The following is a 15,083-nucleotide window of genomic DNA, read 5'->3' as shown; positions in this document are numbered from 1 at the left end:
AGTTTGTTCTTTTTCATTGTATGGTGTTCCATTTTATATGTATATTGTCATTTATTTCTCTGTGCTAATATTGACGGATGTTTATTTTCAGTTTTTGAGCTCTTGGGAATTCCTCTGCTATATATATTATTTTACATACTTTCTTATGCACATTTGTATGCATTTCCCTTTGTTTTTAAATTTTATTGAAGCATAGTTGGATTTACAATGTTGAGTTAATTTATCCAGCACAACAAAGTGATTCAGTTATATACATGTATATATATTTACTTTTTAATATTCTTTTCCATGATGGCTTATCACAGAATACTGAATGTAGTTCCCTGTGCTATACAATAGGACCTTGTTGTTGTCTCATCCTATATATAATAGTTTGCACTGTATGCATTTCTGATGAATGTATCTTTGGAGTGGAAATGTGGCTCTTAGGTTGTGCACGTATTCAGGTATAGTATTTCATGTCGAGCTGGTCTCCAGGGTGCCAATCTACACTCCTAACAGTACTGGATGACTAACCAGTTGCCCTAACAGCACCACTTGATATTGTTAGTCTTTTAAAATACCAGTCTTCTGATGGGTACATAGCAATAATTTATTATAGTTTTAAATTGCATTCTCTGGATAAGCGGTGGTGTTGGTAATTTTTCATATGCTTATTGGCTATGTGGTTACCCTCTTTGAGATTTCTAAATCATTTGTACATTTTCTACTAGGTTGATGGAATTTTTCTTATTGATTTGTAGGATTTATTTATATTTTTCTGGGCATGAGTCCCTTATTGAAAGTGTGTACTGAAAATAACTTCTTCCCCTCTAGATTTCACCTTTACAGTTTTTAAAATAATGACTGTTGAAGAAAAGAAATTCTCAATTTTAATGTAATCTTAGTAAATCATATTTTTCTTTACATTATAAGGTTTTCTTTCCTGTTTAAAAAATATTTTCCTAATCCAAGGTCATGAAGATATCCTTGTGTGTTTTCCTTTAAGCACCGTAGTTTTCTCTTTCAAAATTAGACTGACAGTCAAGATTATTTTGGTGTGTTTTGAGAGGTCAAGATTCACGTGTTCCCTCATACTCAATGCTGCAGCACCATTTACTGAAAAGATAATACATTATCTACTGTACTGAAGTCTCATGTGACATAAAGTACATACTTATGTGCACATATATATGTATATTATTATGTCATAACTCAATTGACCATATAGAAATTCAGTGTGAAAATATTTATCTTTCAATGGTACTGGGTCAACTGGCTATATTTATGGAAAATATATATAAATTTTGGCCCTTGCCTGAAACAATTCTGTTCAAAATAGATCTTAGGCTTAAATATGAAAGCTAAAGAAAAAAAATGTGTGGTATGATATCTTCACAATCTTGGGCTAGACACATTTCTTAAGCAAGCCACAAAAATAATTAATTATTTATTTTATATAACTACTGAAATATCTGTGTTTGCATATGCCATTTTCAAATCTATTCAATTTGTCTCAATGATAGTATGTCTCCTCTTCTCTCTTTTCTACTTTATTTTGATTAATGAGACACTTAATATTCATCCAGTTCTCCTATCTGTAGTTTGATAGGTCAGCATTACCTTACCGTTTTTTACTTGTGACTAGATATTAAAGCCGGAGAAGGCAATGGCACCCCACTCTATTACTCTTGCCTGGAAAATCCCATGGATGGAGGAGCCTGGAAGGCTGCAGTCCATGGGGTTGCTAAAAGTTGGACACGACTGAGTGACTTCACTTTCACTTTTCACTTTCATGCATTGGAGAAGGAAATGGCAACCCACTCCAGTGTTCTTGCCTGGAGAATCCCAGGGACGGGGGAGCCTGGTGGGCTGCCGTCTATGGGGTTGCACAGAGTCGGACACGACTGAAGCGACTTAGCAGCAGCAGCAGCAGATATTAAAGCACACATTCTGAACATGCTGGTTCTAATATAAAAGAGTACTTTTATCAATACTTCTTCACAGACATTTCATGGAGCTTAAACCTCTTTAATTCCATTTAATTCTTTTCACATACTATATTATTGTTGTCATGTATTTTAATTCCACATGTATTTTAAGTCCCACAACGGATTAACATGATTGGTCTACAAAATTGCTATTAACTTCAGTTCACCGGCATATCCACCATCTTTCTTATTCTTCACTCTTTCCATTATTTCTGTGCTTTTGCCTGGGGTCATTTTCTTTATGCCTGGACAATTACCTTTAGTGATTCTTTTCACAGAAATCAGCTTATATGACTCATTCTAATTTTTGCTTGTCTGAAAAATGTTTTTGCTTTAGCTTCACTATTTTTTCCTCAGCACTTCAAACATGTCATTCCATTTTTGTCTGCGCTGCTTTAAAATTTCCTCTTGTTTTTAGATGATGTCAGTAGTTTGAATACAATATCTAAAATACCCTGCTTTGAGTCTTCAGATTCTCTTGAATCTCTGTGTTGATATGCTGATATCTTTTGTCAGTTTTTGGAAAATTCTCTGACATTATCTCTCCAAAAATAATTCTGGCTCCTTACTAGTTCCTCCCCTTCAGGATGACTGTGTTCACTCTTTCCGCCATGTCCTTTGGTCTCATTATTCTTTTCCCTATTTTCTACTCTTTTCCTCTTATGTTCCAAATGTTATATTCCCTACTGTCATTGCTTCTAATAAACTGATCCTTCACTCACCTGGGTTCCGTCTACTACAAACCCCTCTAAGTTCCTAATATCAGTACCTATACCTGTAGTTCTATGACTTCCATTTGATTACCGCCACCTACTGATGACTGCTGTGGGATTAAATTTTATATCTTGTCCCATATTCATAAACATATTAATCATATATCAGGAAATATACTCTTTTTTCTGTTTTTTTTTTTTTTCCTGTTCTTGGTCCTGATTCTTGATATATCTGTAGTTATTTAAATACCCTAAATTTTACATGAAAAAAAAAAAAGTAGTAAGGCTGCTGGTATACGTTATTTTCCTCTAAAGAGGATTTGTTACAGTTTCTGACATTTAAAATGGGGGAATCATTCTAATAATGATTAGACTGAAATAATTTCAGGTGGGATTTCAGGGTGTAGAGAATCTGGTCTAATTCCATTCTGTCCTTACTCCTATCATAGAGCAGTCTACAGGACCTAGTCTTGAATCATTCACCAGGGCTTTCCCCTTGATAGTCTCTAAATTCAATTTTTTTCTATCTCCTCAAAATGTAATACTTCTAAAAACTATGTTTGACTTCACATCCTAAGTGATTACTTGCTGTTTTATCTGCATCCCTCAGATATTGTCAAATAACTCAAGGAAACAAAAGTGAATGTGAAAAGTGTTAGTGGCTCAGTTGTGTCCAACTCTTTGCAACCACATGGATTGTAGTCTGCCAGGCTCCATGGAATTCTCCAGGCAACAATACTGGAGTGGGTTGCCATGCCCTCCTCCAGGGGATCTTCCCAACCCAGGGATTGAACCTGGATCTCCCGCCTTGCAGGCAGATTCTGTACCAATTAAGCCACCATGGAATCCCCCAAGGAAACAAAGCCATCATGGAATCCCCCAAGGAAACAAAGAACAGAGAATACTGTATAAATTCTCTATGCTTCTCTCCTCTCTGGGATTTGACATCATCAGTCCCAGCTGACTTGGTAACTCTGAAGTCCAATCTTTATCTTCCCAACCTCGAGTCTACCAACAGATGTTTAGCCAACACTTTTGGTCTGACCTTCTACTAGGAATCTGAAATCTGACCTCTTAAACAGTGTGACAGATGAACTGGCAAAGTTCTTGAGGGGAAATACAACATTAAATACAGCACAACTCATCACAATGAGTTGCCTCTCTCTCAAGAAAAGAATTGAAATTTCCTAAGTCCTCTTCCTCCTTCTCTGTGTGTGTCTCTCTTTCCCATTCTAACTCTTGCTCTAAATAATACATATTTATTTGCTTTGCAGCAAGCTAGTCTGTCATAGCCTCAGGCAGAAGCTCCCCCAAGATTTATTTCTGTGAAATGCAAGTAATTCCAACTAGCCTAAATTGGCCCATCTCTTTCTAGTTCCAACTGAAGAACACTGGGGAACCTTAGTGTTTAGAAAACTGGGTATGGTTAAAAGGCACTTACTAAGGAGACAGGAGAAAAGAGTATTAGGTTAGAGCAGTGCTTGTCTAAGTGGTCCTTGAACTGAAGGCAACAGCATCACTTGAGCCAGGAATTCCAACTCATTAGATGACAGCTTTTTCTATGGAAATTAAAATACTAAGTATTTTGAGCAAACCTGACAGTGTAATCCAAACTACATCTTTTCCCCTTCAAGGAGCCTCTTGGACCGGTCTGGGCCTCTTGATGTTGTCCTTGTTTCTTTCTTTCTTTTTTCTTGAAGCATAATGCATAACCTATGACCCTGTTAGAAAAGGATATTCCTGGGTCTTACCTCAACCTTCTGTATGAGAATCTTTGAAGACGCAGCCCAGAAAACTGTTTTAACATGCTCACCAGGTAATTTTTATCTATGTTAGAGATGGAGAGTCACTGAACTATCAGAAGACAAGGGGAGAAGAAAATGTTGTATATCTTTATCCTGATGTCATTGTGAACTTTTCAGATTCCTTTGCATTCACATGGCTGAAAGTGGTGTTGGCCATATTTTAGGTACATATAAAACATGGTTGAGGGTAGGACAGCCTGGTTTAGTAATTAAGATCATTTAATGAAGGTGTTTATCCTTTAGAGGCCAGCTGCCTCATTTACAAGATGACAAATGTGCCGTAAACATTCTAAAATATGTAATATAAATGTCATCTTATCCTACCATCTAATTACTCAGAAACTTCAGATAACTATAGTGTGGCAAACAATAATTGATGTTTATAATAATATTCCTGAGGCACTATTAATATTAAAACAATAAACCTCTCAAATGTCAAGGAAATTATATTTGATTAGTTTAGATTGGTCTTGATGCTATATGTATGACTGGTTAATGTTGTCTTTAGAAAGAAAAGCCATGACTTCAGATAAAGGAGGAAGACAGCATTAGCAGCTTTTAGGTTAGTTCAGTATGTATATGTGTTAACCTGTTCTAGGAATACTATTAATGTATTCTGAGAAAACATTTTGCTAAAAGTGCCAATAATAGAAGATTAAATCCAGACAGAATCCCTAAGTTACAGGTTCAGTAAGAATGAAGAACAGTCCAGGTTCGATGCATGATACTGGATGCTTAGGGCTGGTGCACTGGGACGACCCAGAGGGATGGTATGGGGAGGGAGGAAGGAGGAGGGTTCAGGATGGGGAACACACGTATACCTGTGGCGGATTCATTTTGATATATGGCAAAACCAATACAATATTGTAAAGTTAAATTAAGTAAAATTAAAAAAAAAAAAAAGGATGAAGAACAACTTGCAGTGAAATGAAAGTACTTGAAGAACTGTGTCAGAGAAGGCAAACTTATAACAAATACCAAGGAACTAAAAGGGGAATACAGATTTTAAATAAAATTTAAAATTAAAAAAATATATCTATGTAAACAAAGACAAAAAGACATGTGAACCAAATCATGATTTCTTGGGAGAAGTCACTGGCTCTAGAAGGTAGAGGGGAGGCGGGGCCCGGTCCTACCTCTTCCAGCTGCACCATAAGAGTAACGTTGTGCCCTTGCTCCGCCGTCAGCTTTCCATCAGCAGTGACGATCCGCAGCCCCCGTGGGGCCTTCCCTGGGCACTTCTGCGGCTTGGCTGTGTACTGTTCTCTCACTCCATCGGTGCAGTTATTGGAAACCACCTTTCTATACCTAAATGGGGAAAAGCTCACATTGTAATTCAGCCCATGATAATTTGGATCACTCCCAACTTTTCAAACCTTCTGCTCAGCCCTGAGGGTTAGCAATAACTACCTTTCATGGTGTCAGGAAGGTTACAGTTTGTGTATAGTAAGCACCCAACGGAGAGGCAAATCATCATAGGAACATACTGCATTATTATTAACATTTTAGTTTACGCATTTATTATCTTAGTCGACAGATATACAATTTCACTTTGGAGTTGTGGGAAATGCATAGCAGGAGAAGACGTGCTCTTTCCTTACCCTCAGTAGGTTTATAATCCAGGTGAAAAGATGTGTACTTAGCTGCTCAGTCATGTCCACCTTTTTGCAACCCCATGGGCTATAGGCCACCTGGCTCCTCTGTTCATGGGGATTCTCCAGGCAAGAATACTGGAGTGGGTTGCCATGCCCTCCTGCAGGGGATCTTCCCAACCCAGGGATTGAACCCAGATCTCCTGCATTGCAGGTGGATTTTTTTTTTTTTACCATCTATACATGGATAATCCAGAAAATACTTCAAAGGCTATATAATTAAAGGTCAGAATAAGTACTATATATATTGTAATATACACATGTATATATTACAAAGGAAGGTACAGTTCAAAGAAAGATTATTATGCATTATATGTCTCAACATTAGATACTGTACAGGCTGTTGCACTCATGGTACAGTACAGAAAGGTGGTTAAACTTGAGAGTTTCTACTCAATATTTTATGGGATATAATGCCTGAACTATTGAAATTTCACATTAAGGAAACTTTAGACTATAGATTGAGTAAATCCTCCCTCTATTTTGCTTTTTTCTTGTTTTAGCCTTAATAGGAAAAAAAAAAAAAAAGAATTATGCTACCAATTTGTCCTATACAATTTATCAGATTTATAGTATATTACAATCTATGGGTTTTCTTTAAGACTTTTGAGGTCCAATGTTACGCAGTCATCATTGTTTTTTTGTGTGTGTGGAGTCCACAGCAGCCACATTATGTATTCATATATTTGGTTTCTCCAATCTACCTGGGGAAGGTACTGGTAGATTTCAAAATGGAAGCAATCAAAAGTCCAAGGTCTTTCCATTCTTATAGACCATAAGTTGACAAACTTTTCACATAAAGTGCCAGGGAATAAATGTTTTAGCTTTGCAGGTTATATAGCTTTAGTCGTAAGTATCCAACTCTTGGGTTGTAACATTAAAGTGGACATAGAGAATGCATAAAAGAACAAATGAATCTGGGTTCTAATAAAACTTTATTTACAAAATCTGGCAGTGTGCAGGCTATTGCTTACCAACTACTTCAAATCTAGCCAAAGTCCTTTCTCTGTCCTTAAGTCTCAAGACTGACTACCTAAAAGCACGATTGAGAAAATAAAATTAAATACCATCTGGGAAAGCACTTTAAACACTATGACTGTAAGGCCAAATATTAATATTAAACTCACCACATAGGATTAACCATAAGGATGAAATGGATTACTGTACACAGAACACTTAAAACCACCCTGACAATTAGCAAGTGATTATGAAATGTTACCAGTTATTTTTGCTTAACATTATTATCTATCCTCCCTGTTCACAACCTTCACAAATTCCCATTTCCTTAAGATAAATCACAAATCCTCTAACTTGGGCCTGAAGGCCTCCATAAACTAACTTGGTTCTACTTTTCTGGACCCTTTCTCCCCAACCAGCTCATTCTGCTTTAGCCAAACTTCTCTTTTCAATCCTCTTGAAAGTGCTTCTTTTCTTTTGTTCTTTCTGCTTCCATGTCCACCTTTTTGCCTAATCAGCTGCCTAAAACTTATCCACACTTTAAGTGGCAGCTTATCTCCTCTCTTTTCCTGATTGTGAAAGTAAAATCATAAGTTCAAATTTAGAGAGTACTAATATGTTCAGGGCTTTCCTGGTGGTCAGATAGTAAAGAATCTGCCTGTAATGCAGGAGACCCAGGTTCATTCCCTGGGTTGGGAAGATCCCCTGGATAAGGGAATGGCTACCCACTCCAGGATTCTTGCCTGGAGAATTCCATGGACAGAGTAACCTGGTGGGCTACAGTCCAAGGATTGCAAAGAGCCGACACAGCTGAGCGACTAACCCTTTCACTAATATGTTCTAGACACTCTGCTAAGTTCTTAACATGATTTGCTTTCAAACTATCCCTAATAAAGAAGGTATCATTACTCCCAATAAATAGATGAAGAAATTAAGATTCATAGAACTTAACTAGTTTTCTCAAGATCACACAGCCAGCATCTAGACAATTTGGATCTAGGATATATGTATTTGTTACCACTGTACTGTACTACCTCTTTAAAATAGGTGAGATATGTGTCATCTCTTACAGGAATCCTTATGATTTACTTGATAGGAATCAGTAATGCCTTGTATGACTTTCTTCCTTCGTGTGACTGTGAACTTTAAGCTTCTCACTGAAGGCATACTTGTGCCGCAGACATGCAAGGCTGATAATCACTAGGTCCATACTGGGATGACTGTATAGAGTTTAAATGTTGAAATATCTGTCTAGAAACTGGCTATCATCACTGGCCCCAAACCCTGCAGGCACCACACCCACCAACCCAGCTATGTTAACCCCTATCCTTGGAGTCCTTGCTTTTCCTGGCAATCTGGAACTGAATGGGTTAACACCTAATACACCAAGGAGCTTCCTAAATCCTGCTCCTGTACTGAGAGAGCCTTACTCATTCTGACTGGTCACTGCCATGTCTGAACATCTTCAAATCATCCTATCTGATATTAAATATTTTGAAAAGTCCATGTAGGTGCTTATGACTGTATGCTGATTTGAAAGAAAATAAGGGAAGCTGGGGAAAAAAAAAAAATGCACACACTGGAAAATGGTGACATTCTGGTACCAGCAATGGTAGCAGAGAAGTGACCAGCAATGTCATACAGTAATTATGGCATCCCAGTGAGTTAAACTGCATCACAAACTCCCTGCGTGTTTCAGAAGTCAGGCACAATGCACATTAAAGGCAGGTTATAACTTTAATCGCTTAGCGTCCAAGCACACCTGTGACTATCTTGGCGAGGACCCCTGGAGGCATGGGCTCACTACCACTTGGCATCATCAGCTAGAGAACGTTTCTTTTGTGTGTCGCTGTTCTGACCAATCACCACCCTGGGCTTTCCTGAAGCCTGAAGCAACAGGAGTTCTGCTTAAACACAAAGCATGAATCCATTCCCCTGGGATTCTGCCACAGAAAAGACCGTTGGTAATTTTTTCAATGCTCATTAAAAACCATTCTGAGACCATTTTATTTCCTGGAAGAAAATGGCTTCACATTAGCCCTATCAGACCAGTCTCTGATATTTATAAGAAAATTGAGCAGAAATACAGAGTTCATTTACTCAAGTAAGCACACACCTGCTTTGTGCATTACAGAATGGTTCTATTTTCATCCCAGCAGCTGTCCCTGGGTCTGAGTCACATAAATGAATAATACATTTTATATGCTATTAAATGGGGCTGCTTACCTCCGCAATAACAAGGCAACTTATGATTATGTTGGACCTAAGCTCTGAATATTACTGGGATGCATTTAGTTGGTAAAACATTCTTCAATCTGCCAAGAAGAAAAGTACCTTGCAATGGCAAGGGAGTCTTAGCACAATTACTGAAAGGAAACATTCCACAAATATGCCTTTGATATTAACAACTGCTCATCAGTAGATGGTGTCTTATTACTTCAACGACCCCAATTTCAGCTATTCTCTTCCTTCTTTTCTTGATACTCCTGTCACCTTTTCCTTTTTACTCTATCCTCTTTGATTTTGCTTCTGTGCTGCCTGTCAGTCTTTAAAAAGATGAAGGTCGTAGCTTTTCTTTGTGAGAGTAAAATTGGAAAAAGCATCAAAAGTCTTCATATCCTGTGATTTGGCTGTTTAGCAGTTGTTTTTTTTTTTTTAACTTACAATTTTGGTACAGATGCTTGCAGTACAAATGTTGGCTATATGTTTGTGACTATTCTGTGTATGTTAAGGTGACAATATAGTCTGGCTTAGTCAGTCACCACTGTCTCTGTGATGTTAAGACTCTGCCCACAGAAATCAGTTTAAATGAGAATCCTGGGCATCAGTGTGTTTTTGTTTTTAATTTCCCCTGGTGATTCTAGTGTGCAGCCAGGATTAAAGATCACTGCCCTGGTGGTTAAAACTAGTGTTCTGGAACCAAACTGCCTGAGTTTAAATGCAGGCTATTACACATTATAGAAACTTGGGCAATTTACTCAGACTTTAACATTTGGGTTCTCTGCCTATAAAGTAGGTATAATTACAGAAACAGTTCCTAATGTTCTTGGGAGTATTAAATGATATAATGCATTCAAAAGGACATAGAAAAACTATGCCACATTGCAAGACCTTAATAAATATTAAACATCATAAGGTAGTAAAAAAAATAGCATTTAAAGTTTTAAATACTAATTCCCTGGTGGCTCAGATGGTAAAGAGTCTGCCTGCAAAGTGGGAGACCCAGATTCGATCACTGGATCGGTAAGTTTCCCTGGAGAAGGAAATGGCAACCCACTCCAAGTGTTCTTGCCTGGAGAATCCTATGGATGGAGGAGCCTGGCAGCCTACAGTCCATGGGGTTGGACATAAGTTGGACACAACTGAGTGACTTCCCTTACTTAACTTACTTACTTAAAGTTTTAAATACCGGCTTGCTCTTACAGCTGGTAAAAAATCCACCTGCCATGCAGGAGACTCTGGTTTGATTCCTCAGTTGAAAAGATCCCCTGGAGGAGGGCATGGCAATTCACTCCAGTATTCTTGCCTGAAGAATCCCATGGACAGAGGAGTCTGGTGGGCTACAGTCCATGGGGATGCAGAGTCAGACAGGACTGAGCAACTAAGCACAGCCTTTTACAAGTTCCCTGAAAGTAGAAGCCATGCTCTTACTGCCAAGATTATCTTCAGATCAAACTGGATCACATCAATTCCTTCCTTAATATTGTTCAAACTGCCCATGGTTTAGTCATAAAGAATAGGGTTTGGGTTTAAAAGATAGTTTCATGATCTGTGGTCCATGCATTTTTTAAGCTTTAGCTCTTTTCACTGCCCTGCATGCCTCCTAAGCTCAGGCCAGGCTAAAGGCTACTTGCCTTCTTCTGTTTGTGTTGTTCATCCTCCCTGGGATGATCTTTACTCTGTCAAGCTTCTATTCATTCATTAAAAATCAGTGCAGACATTATGTTTTCTTATTACATTATCTCTTCTCTTTTTTCACAGTAGTTATTACATGTTATGACCAAGAAAGAGGTGGAACTCTAGGTTTTCTTATAGCCAAGGTAGGACTTACTGTCACTGAGCTCTGGTGTCCCTCATGTGTGAGCACAGTGGAAAGAATATATTTGTTTAGTTTCTTGGATTATACTATGCGTCCTTGTTTTGAAGGAAAAACTTTCCGCTTACAATAACACGTGACTTGAAATGAGAAATGGGGCAAGCCCTGGAGACAGAGAAGGGAGTTGGTTCTGGGTACAGCACGTGGCTAATACTTCAAGTAGGTCTTTCTAGACTCAGTGTGCTCATATTTCAGCAAGAGTACTATGTAGCAGTCATACCCCTAACATTCAGAAATAACAGGGTTCCCTGGCGGCTTAAGCAGGTTCTCCAAGTTTCTCTTCTCAAGGCAATAGCTCTCAGAACTTTCCCCTTAAACAGAGTAAGCAGACCTTGGGCTTAGGGGAATGTCACTGGGCAGAAGATAGGTGAGGGGAAGAACACTTGTCTTCCACTAAGTAGGATGGAAGCACAAGTCATTTAACGTGAACACTAAACAGAATGCAACATCATTCTGAATGGCAGCATGCTGAAGTGGGACATATGGCCGAGTTAAACTAAATGACAGCATCAGGAGGATGGCTCATGGAATCCACTACAGTCAACTAGTTACATAACAAATTCATAAAAGGAAAATTTCCCTACTTTTAAACATCTGCAGTCCAAGGAATGCTAACACTGGGCACTTCAGATAGCTTATGGACATGTCAGAACCTGAAGGGGTCAAAGATCAACACAATCCCTCTGTTTTGCACATAAGGAAAAAAAAAAGAGAGAGAGATAAGAGTTTAGAGGGCTTCCCAGGGTCACACAGCGGGCAAGCAGTGGTCAGGGGCTCTGGACTGGGTTTGGAGCTCTCTTGCCATGATGCCATACCACCTGGATGAGGATTTTTATTCCCAATGCCACTGGGCAAGGACAGTGGTGTGAGAAACCTGATCTCCGTTCACCTTCTTCATTTCCAACCCTAATGCCATCCTGTAAACATGTGGGAACATGTATCTAAGAAACATATTCTGAAGGATCAATTCTGTAGCAGCTGAGAAGTCTAGACCGTCTGCTGTGAAACTGAATGGGTGCTTTCCAAAAAGAAAAAAAACAGCTACACGGGCCCCTGCAGTTTTGGGTCTGCAAACACTGCAAGTGATTTCCTTTCTGTGGACTTGAAACACATGGACCACTTTTAGGACCAATTATTCTCTATGATGTACACTGACATATGTTGCTGAATAAATCAGGCTGAACATCAAGAACCCTACCAGGATCAGAAACGAGATCACTTGGGAAAAGAACACAGCCCCCAAAGGCCCTAGAAATAGCAACCCCAGGGTGATGGCAGGATAGCCAGGCTCTAAGTGTTTTCATAGCTCATGTAGAGAGGATTATGTTTATAGAAAGCATTTTTAAAACATTCTAAATGTATGTGAGAGTATGGAGATAACTGTTTTGCTGTAATTTATGTGTATATATATATTTTCTTCCTGGACCCACTACTCTTATATAAATACTGAATTAATGCTATTTAAATCTTTTTTTAAATTCTTGATTAAATATTCCCACTGAATATTGAGAAACTAACACTGAGGAACAACAAGAACCATCACTGTACACTTACATTATTCCAGAAGAGATTAACGGCTCCTTTAAAGACACTTCACAGACAAAAATTTCTATACTTACTTTTTTAAAAACACATCTAGAAATATCTCTAGCTTAGAAGCAAAAAGAAATCTGTTCCTTGATAAGATTATCTTTGTTTCTTACAATATACCAGCCCAATGCCCACTTTATTTTATATTTTAGAATCTTTCATGGTTGGCATGAAATAAGCAATGCTCTAGTTAATTTAGCAACTGAACTCATATCAAGTTCCCTGGATCTGAAACAGTGTAAACAAGATTTAACCATATATAAGTATCAGTTAAGTCCAGTCTCTCAGTCATGTTCGACTCCTTGTGACCCCATGAACGGCAGCACACCAGACCTCCCTGTCCATCACCAACTCCCGGAGATTACCCAAACTCATGTCCATTGAGTCGGTGATGCCATCCAACCATCTCATCCTTTGTTGTTCCCTTCTCCTCCTGCCCTCAATCTTTCCCAGCATCAGGGTCTTTTCCAATGAGTTAGCTCTTCTCATCAGGTGGCCAAAGTATTGGGATTTCAGCTTCAACATCAGTCCTTCCAATGAACACGAGGACTGATCTCCTTTAGGATGGACTGGTTGGATCTCCTTGCAGTCCAAGGGACTCTCAAGAGTCTTCTCCAACACCACAGTTCAAAATCATCAATTCTTTGGCACTCAGCTTTCTTTATAGTCCAACTCTCACATCCATACATGATGACTGGATAAACAATAGCCTTGACTAGACAGACCTTTGTTGGCAAAGTAATATCTCTGCTTTTTAATATGCTGTCTAGGTTGGTCTGGAGAAGGCAACAGCACCCTACTCCAGTACTCTTGCCTGGAAAATCCCATGGATGGAGGAGCCTGGTAGGCTGCAGTCCATGGGGTCGTTAAGAGTCGGACACAACTGAGAGACTTCCCTTCCACTTTTCACTTTCATGCATTGGAGAAAGAAATGGCAACCCACTCCAGCGTTCTTGCCTGGAGAATCCCAGGGATGGGGGAGCCTGGTGGGCTGCCATCTATGGGGTCACACAGAGTTGGACACGACTGAAGCAACTTAGCAGCAGCAGCTAGGATGGTCACAACTTTCCTTCCAAGGAGTAAGTGTCTTTTAATTTCATGGCTGCAATCACCATCTGCAGTGATTTTGGAGCCCCCCAAAATAAAGTCTGCCCCTGTTTCCCCATCTATTAGCCATGAAGTGATGGGCCCAGATGCCATGATCTTCATTTTCTGAATGTTGAGCTTTAAGCCAACTTTTTCACTCTCCTCTTTCACTTTCATCAAAAGGCTCTTTAGTTCTTCTTTACTTTCTGCCATAAGGGTGGTGTTATCTGCATATCTGAGGTTATTGATATATTCCCAGCAATCTGGATTCCAGCTTGTGCTTCTTCCAGCCCAGTGTTTCTCATGATGTAATCTACATATAAGTTAAATAAGCAGGGTGACAATATACAGCCTTGATATACTCTTTTTCCTATTTGGAACCAGTCTGTTGTTCCATGTCCAGTTCTAACTGTTGCTTCCTGACCTGCACACAAGTTTCTCAGGAGGCAGGCCCAGTGGTCTGGTATTCCCATCTCTTTCAGAATTTTCCACAGTTTATTGTGATCCACACAGTCAAAGGCTTAGCATAGTCAATAAAGCAGAAATAGATGTTTTTCTGGAACTCTCTTGCTTTTTCGATGATCCAGCAGATGTTGGCAATTTGATCTCTAATTCCTCTGCCTTTTCTAAAACCAGCTTGAACATCTGGAAGTTCACGGTTCATGTATTGCTAAAGCCTGGCTTGGAGAATTTTGAGCATTACTTTACTAGAGTGTGAGATGAGTGCAATTGTGAGGTAGTTTGAACATTTTTGGCATTGCCTTTATTTGGAATTGGAATGAAAACTGACCTTTTCCAGTCCTGTGTCCACTGCTGAGTTTTCCAAATTTGCTGGCATATTGAGTGCAGCACTTTCACAGCATCATCTTTTAGGATTTGAAATAGCTATTGTTATTGTTCCGGAGAAGGCAATGGCACCCCGCTCCAGTACTCCTGCCTGGAAAATCTCATGGATAGAGGAGCCTGGAAGGCTGCCGTCCATGGGGTCGCTGAGGGTCAGACACGACTGAGCGACTTCACTTTCACTTTTCACTTTCCTCATTGGAGAAGGAAATGGCAGCCCACTACAGTGTTCTTGCTTGGAGAATCCCAGGGACGGGGGAGCCTGGTGGGCTGCCGTCTCTGGGGTTGCACAGAGTCGCACACGACTGAAGCAACTTAGCAGTATTGTTATTGTTCAGTTGCTAAGTTGTATCCAACTCTTTGTGACCCCA

General features: G+C 39.3%; 1 protein-coding gene across 5 annotated transcripts in view; it reads right to left on the bottom strand.

Moving 5' to 3' along the window:
• The window catches only part of SORCS1 (sortilin related VPS10 domain containing receptor 1), a 575,198-nt gene that overhangs the window by 77,173 nt on the left and 482,942 nt on the right, over positions 1–15,083 (bottom strand). For all 5 annotated transcript variants that reach the window (XM_070363590.1, XM_005897015.2, XM_005897018.2 and 2 more), the window contains exon 18: positions 5,625–5,796. In XM_070363590.1, the coding sequence (XP_070219691.1) occupies positions 5,625–5,796 (172 nt within the window). The remainder of the gene's footprint in view (positions 1–5,624; positions 5,797–15,083) is intronic.

The sequence above is a fragment of the Bos mutus genome, chromosome 26 (assembly GCF_027580195.1).
Source record: "Bos mutus isolate GX-2022 chromosome 26, NWIPB_WYAK_1.1, whole genome shotgun sequence".
Lineage (NCBI taxonomy): Eukaryota > Metazoa > Chordata > Mammalia > Artiodactyla > Bovidae > Bos > Bos mutus.
This window is presented reverse-complemented; position numbering and strand designations above follow the sequence as displayed.